The sequence below is a fragment of the Nanorana parkeri genome, unplaced genomic scaffold (genome assembly GCF_000935625.1).
Source record: "Nanorana parkeri isolate BGI_ZX_2015 unplaced genomic scaffold, ASM93562v1 scaffold113, whole genome shotgun sequence".
Classification (NCBI taxonomy): domain Eukaryota; kingdom Metazoa; phylum Chordata; class Amphibia; order Anura; family Dicroglossidae; genus Nanorana; species Nanorana parkeri.
In genome coordinates, this window is record NW_017306381.1 from 2,005,215 (window position 1) to 2,011,909 (window position 6,695).

A 6,695-nucleotide genomic window follows, 5' to 3' on the forward strand; every position below is an offset into this window, starting at 1 on the left:
AATATATTGAGGGTTGGCAGGTGCGTCCAACTTAAAACAATGCATAGAGCACATGTCTCGTTTCAGTGCCTCCTGGAATGCCATCAGAGGTTACTCATTACAAACAAAACAAAGCAGCACAATAGCCATTAGCACCCTACACAAAGATCATTCGTTGTTAGAACGGTTCCCATGACCCTACATTATGAACCTGTTCTTCCCAGCAATTGGTTACATTCTTCAGCCACCAAATTTATAGCTCGCACCTCGTTTCAGGGGCCACTCACACCACATCATCTACAGACTAGACCAGATTGTTTCCGGACCCAACATACATCCAAATATATCCCTATGAAATTTCTGGCCTCTGTTGACACCAGCGCAGTCCATTCCAGACCAGAAAAATACCGCGTGTCTCATTTTGTTTGGTCTGGAATGTACTGGAAGGTTCACAACATTTTCCAGAGCAGATCTGGTGAACCTGCCCTAAAGAATAAATTCATACCTGATAAACTCCTCCTCGATCAGTGACATGCTCCATAGTCTCCGGACGTCTAGTTGAAGCAGGTGTGTGATGGTCTGCAGGACTTTTTCTCGCTCCATTTCCCAAAGAAAGCCGTCAGCTTTGGACTTTGCCTTCCTCCCCTGATAACAAAGAAGTAAATCTGTATGAGAGAAATAAAGGCGATGCCACTGGTAACAGATTCTGAAAATGCCATTTGGGTTGCTGCTATGTTGACCCTCTAGCATCAATGATGATAGTTCTGGGTCTGTAATTGAAAGTTTTGGAATCAAAGACATGATAGCCAGGCAACTAACTCCTGCAGGAGGAGAGGTCAGTAATGGCAGGCTTTAGGTTTCCATTAGGGATTCCCTTCTGAAAAGCGAATGCCGGCAATGCACTGCCATAAACTGGGGTCACTACTTACCTTTCCACTGGGCTCCACATTCCCCAACGCAGCTTTGTAAGTCTCCACCTCGAAGGCCTCAATCAAATGTACAAGGAGAAAGCAATTCATCTTCAGAGTGTTGAGGTGAGTGTTTTTATCGGCCTGAGCCAGCGACAGATCTTCCAGGACTGCGGGGAGTTCTGCCGCATGCTGGGAAGTGGCTGGAAGATGGGATAGAATCATTAGGGATCCTGATAAAATGAATGCATTTAAAAAGGCTCTGTGGTCACATGCCGGCTTAAAGCAGATGTCTCTGCAACGCATACAATGATCACTGTCATTACCGCTGCAGTTTAAGTTATTTGTCAGTCTCTACTTTGAAAAAAGTCAGCGTCATCTTTGGTCTAAAACTTTTAAGAACATATTGTACTAGATTCAAAGCTTCTACCAAGAGCAGAAACATACCTTTGATAAGTACTTCTAGCAAATCTTCTTTCAAAGAAGCATCCAAGGTGCGGAAATGACTGGAGGAAAGCAGGTGGGCAGAACAGGAAAAAATTAACACAATCAGTACGTGAAGGAGAGAAAAAAAAGTGCATAGCTTTGTTTGCAAACAATTGTACCAGTAGGCTTCAATCACTTTACATTCAGGTCACCAGTCAGTTTTGCAGGAGACCCAATATTAATTCAAATATCAAATGGAATGCGACTCAACAGAAATGCACTGAACAGCTCCAGGGAGCACAAGACTACACTGACGATTATATCCATTTGCTACAGAGATTTAACCGCTGAAATCTGGACTGTAGGAGTGTGTGCAGGAGCCTGTAATGAACTGTCTCAATATGCGTATCCTGGGGCTGCTAACATGTCGTGTGCAGCAGGAGCCTGTGCTGGGGCTGCCGACAGTGTCCAGGAGCCTGCGCTAGAATTGATAAAATCATGTGAAGGAGTGTGTGCTGGGGCTGTTACATCTCATGTGCAGGAGGAGCATGTGCAGCAGCTGCCGACATGTCTTAGCAGACGCACGTTCTGGGGCTGCCGACATGTCGTGTGCACAAGTGTGTGAAGAGTCTGCTGACCTTTTGTGCAGGAGCTGCCGACACCTCATGTGAAGGAGCGTGTGCAGGAGTGGCTGAAATCTTGTGTGCAGGAGTGCATTGCTGAAGCTGCTGGCATTTCGTGTGCAGCAAGAGCTACAGACATCTCCTGTGCAGAAGCATGTGTTCGGGCTGCTGACACTGTGTGCAGGAGCCGCTGTCGTCCCATGCGCAGGAGCTACTGATATTTCATAGGTAGGATCGTTTGCAGGAGCTGCTGACACCTCATGCGCAGGAACCAAAACCAATATATATCTCAAAATGGTACAGTACAAAAAGCAGTCACATGGCCTGGTTCTTTGCTTCACTATAATTCATATAGTTCTTCACTGAATTATAATTATTTTTAATTTGCAAATAGACATCAGTCATACCCAGAAGCATCTACAATACATTATAGTAAAACAAAATACTTAGTCTATGACACACTGACCTTAATAAAATGGAGAAATGCATTTCTGACTTGCCATCAGATTACCAAAGATATGTGCTCACATCTTCCATCACCTCTGCCAGCGGGTAATGAGCTCTGCCCTGCCCCCTGCTGGTCGTTGCACATTCTGTAGGTCCCCTCGGTATCTGCACACTCTGACTTCGGAGGGCAGAAATAAGTGAGAAAGACCTGCAATTAAGCTGCTGTAGGTCTGGCCTTACAGTGGCAGCGAGTTACTTCTACACAGCCACCAAGATTACAGATCGGAGGCGATGGGCAGAGATCACGCCCAGAGGAAGGAAGAATCACACTTGCCTTGGGCTCATCATGTGGCAGGAGCAAGTATTTGATTTTCCCCCCACCAGCGGAAAGGATGTCTTTAGAGATGTAAATAAAAAAAAAGATTACATTTTTCATTCTTCTAAAAGCAGGAGCCGCCGACCCCATAGGCGCACAGCAGGAGCCGCCGACCGCATAGGCGCACAGCAGGAGCCGCCGACCGCATAGGCGCACAGCAGGAGCCTATATCAGAACAGGAACAGATGTGAAATCTTCCAATGGGGACACTAGTTCTGCTTAACACCAGTATTCAGTTCCTTAGCCAAGCGCCGAGTATCTGTTCTGCACCTCAGTTCCCTGCAGCAGCTTCACTGAACGCTTCGGCTGCAGTGCTAAATAAAATGGCGAACGATAATATTCCTGACAAAAACAATTTCCAATGAATATTTGGCATGCATGAAATTGTAGGTTCCCACACTGAATTGCGATTTGCTCCATTGGGGTTCAGGCACCTTTCTCCAGTGCCGCCAGGTGTCCCCACAATTAAAATGGCAGCTGGTGCTCTGCCCCCCTCCCCATCACACTCAACGCTCCGCATCCACATTCATTCCGCTGCAAGTGCTAAGTTAGCAGTGCTGGGTGCTGACTTGCAGCGTGGTGTTTAGCGGAGGTTTGCTAACACTCGCAGCGGCTGAGCAACTTAACACACCTGAGGGAATTTCCTTCACTGTGGGATTTCCTCTCACTTCCTGTTGTGGCTGTCAAACAGGAAGTGAAAAGAAATCAACCCCAATGGGACACAGATGGCATAAAAAAAGCTGATGGGGCTATAATTCTCTTTTACGCTAACACTAAAAAAGTTTTACTATAATTCTACTTGAATGGACACAGGCAGCGGGCCCGGTGTGCTTGTTGTTCTGCGGTCTGGCCACACCATACATATGGGGAGCACAGATGACAATTTTAAGAACTCACTGCTGAGCTGAGAGGGCAGCTGCCGCACGGGCTGTACCTCCTGGACCACATACTGCCCGACGCCTCCACTCTTCAGGAGGTCTCTGAAGGCCAGAGGGATGGAGAACTGCAGCGACATGATGGAAGCTGGCACTAGAATGGAAAACAATGTTAAGTTAGTCCACGCCAAGACCCATCATATACAGACATCTTATAACAGGAAGGAAGCCAGACAGAGCGAGACATGCTGGCCAATAACGTGAGCCTGCAACCTCAGACTCACCAGCAGCCATTTATATCAGACCATAAATTGAACATGCAAAGATTGCCTTTTAATTACTCAGGGCCCCCAACCCCAGGTACCGTTGTAGTGACACAAGGGTGGTGTAGGTGGGGGGCACAGGGTCAATTCTAGGGCATTCTCTCCAAAAATGCCATCGTTCAGCTTTAAACCCCCATAATCCTTCCACGTACACTTACATTACCTTCCCTCACCCACTGCCCCAGAAGCTGGAGATACCTGCTACTTCCTGGTATGGATGAGCATGTGACTTTGGTCAGATGACCCCACTGGGCCAATCAGCACTGTCCTATAGGAAGAAGCTCACAGTCCTGTGGAAGATACCTTTGGCACTGAGGGAACAGAAAGGTGAGAATCTTCTTCCTGCTGGCGGTGGAAGGACCACAGAATTTAAATGGAGGCCAGTCATGTAAACACCTATATGGGTCACTTTAAAGCACCCCTGCCCCATGGCTGGCCTCCAATTAAACAAAAGCATGTGGTTAGGATCACTTTAAAGGGGAGTATGTGAGAATATAACTATACATAAGTGCCATAGTCATTTTCAGGCCTAAAATGTGGAATATAACATGGGTGCAAAAATTGAAAAAAGGGCCTCAGTCATGAAGGGGTTAAAGTTGCAGAAAACGCAGACTCCAGGCCTGGCATCGTGATCCGGAGTTCACCAGCCAGCTAAACACTGACTCGGAACAAACATGCAACCAGTGAAGTCTGAACACCCACCCTGGATACCTGATCCAACGACTCCAAACAGCAGTGATGAAGCGGGCCAACCGTTAAAGCCTGCAAGTCACCCCAGTCCCCTACACCTCCTCTCGTGATGTACAAGTACCAGCATCACTTACCCAGTGCGCCTCTCCTTACACCGGACAACGCGAAGCCTCTCACCGCCACCCACAGCTCTTTTCAAATCTACTCCTCCCGCCAAAATCCCAGCCAATCACTAGCCAGCGCAGATGTCTGACGTCATCAAAGCGCCGCTTAACCGGAAACCAGCCAAGAGAGCCGTCTGACCAATCGCTCTGAGGCCGAAGCAACCAATAAACTGACGCCGGGAGAAGATTGACGGCGCCGTGAAGCAATCACGCTGCGGGTAAGCTTACAGGCCGCTATTGGACGGCTGAGTTGATGGGCAGGCCAGGCAGCCAATGACCGACAAGCATGTGTTAGTTTATCTTACTTTCGCTAAAAGCTAGAATCGGATTTATTCCCACAGATTTGTATCATTGTGCATTCTGATGCTGCTCACTGTACCCCACCACAGTATTGCATGCTTATTCGGATCTCAAATGATGACAGCCAGGTAAATGGCATTGTCAGAAGGTGGCGGCAGCATGCATATTTATTCTAGCAATTGTGGAACTACAAGTCCCATGAGTCATTGCAAGACTGACAGCCACAGGCATGATGGGATTTGTAGTTAAAGTACAGCTAGAGGGCCCGGAGATGCCCACCCCTGATCTAGGGTCACCATTAGGGATGAGCTCAGGTTCAGACAAAACTTGGGCTCCTCCATACCTGAAATTGCCCTTGGGCCACCCACCCAATCAGCTGATCAGCTGAGGGCCAGGGCATTCCCCACCCTGCAGCTTAACATACACAAAGGGACAAGACGCATGTGAGGTCATTGACCTTATATGGCCATGTAGCCATATTTGGTAAATGTCATTGACCAAAAATTGCCTGGTGACCATATAGGGTCAATGAGGTCACTGTATCCTTTGCTTACCTGCAGCTGCGGGTGGGGATATCCCCGGCTGCAGCTGATGGGGAAGCATTAGAAGCGGCTTCCTTCAGTGTTCGGAGCAGCTCAGGGTTCAGTCCCAATCTGAGCTCATCCATAGGCACCATCTACTAGACATGTGCACAGCCAAAAAATTCGTTTAGTTTAGTTTCGTTTTAAATTCGGATTTGTGTTATTTCGTTTTTCGGGATTCGGGTGTGAAAGTCAATTCGGAATTCGGACGAAATTCGGTAGCGGTAGGTCGAACGTTCGTTTAGTTTTCTGTTCTTATTCGTTTGTGACATTTGAGGGGGAAAAAATATTTTTCTCCTTCTCTAATGTCACTTTGCTCCAACGAACGGAACGAATAAGAACCGAAAACGAAACGAACGTTCGAACTACCGCTACCGAATTTTGTAAATGGAAATTCGGATTCGTTTGCATTCGTTATGTCTGTAATTCGGAATTCGGATACATCCGAATTTCCGAAAATTCGTCCGAATTTCGATTCGGAACGAAACGAAGCGCACGTCTACCATCTACTACTTAGAATGAGATGCCGGCTCAGAGATCACACGGTCGTATAAATCAGACGCGGGCGCCGGTGTTTGTTAACATCCCGGCTGCATCTGCCCATTGCAGCCCCATAGACTTCTATAGGGCCAGGTCCTGGGGCCCGAGACGTAGGAAGCCATAGAAGGGCGCTTATCCTCTAATGTGCCCCCAGGTATCGATCCATGTCCACTATCATGGGGTCAGGATTGCATGTCTGGAGCTGCTTCCCCACCCGCAGTGACCCACATTGAGTGCTCCATCCTTTGGAGAAGATTCCATTGGACAGAAGCGGGTATGCGGGCGCACTTTTCTGAGCAGGGGGCTTCCTGAACGCAGTTTAATATCAGAAGACAGATATAGACGATCTCCGCTGCGTGCCAACATGCCAAGTGCTATCATAGCAGGAGCAGGCTGGCGTGCCTACGCATCGCAGGATGGAAGGCAGAGGCTGCGTCAGTGGCGTGTTTATTATTAACCCCAA

At 47.9% G+C, this 6,695-nt stretch overlaps 1 protein-coding gene across 2 annotated transcripts in view; it reads right to left on the reverse strand.

The window, feature by feature from the left end:
• Positions 1-3,787, reverse strand: part of NCAPD2 (non-SMC condensin I complex subunit D2) — a 30,973-nt gene extending 27,186 nt beyond the window's left edge. For both annotated transcript variants that reach the window (XM_018553237.1, XM_018553238.1), the window contains exons 1-5: positions 3,616-3,787; positions 1,674-1,708; positions 1,335-1,393; positions 909-1,090; positions 485-624 (exon numbers count right to left, since the gene is read on the reverse strand). In XM_018553237.1, the coding sequence (XP_018408739.1) occupies positions 485-624; positions 909-1,090; positions 1,335-1,393; positions 1,674-1,708; positions 3,616-3,774 (575 nt within the window). In that variant the 5' untranslated portion in view covers positions 3,775-3,787. The remainder of the gene's footprint in view (positions 1-484; positions 625-908; positions 1,091-1,334; positions 1,394-1,673; positions 1,709-3,615) is intronic.
• Positions 3,788-6,695: the final 2,908 nt, after the last annotated feature.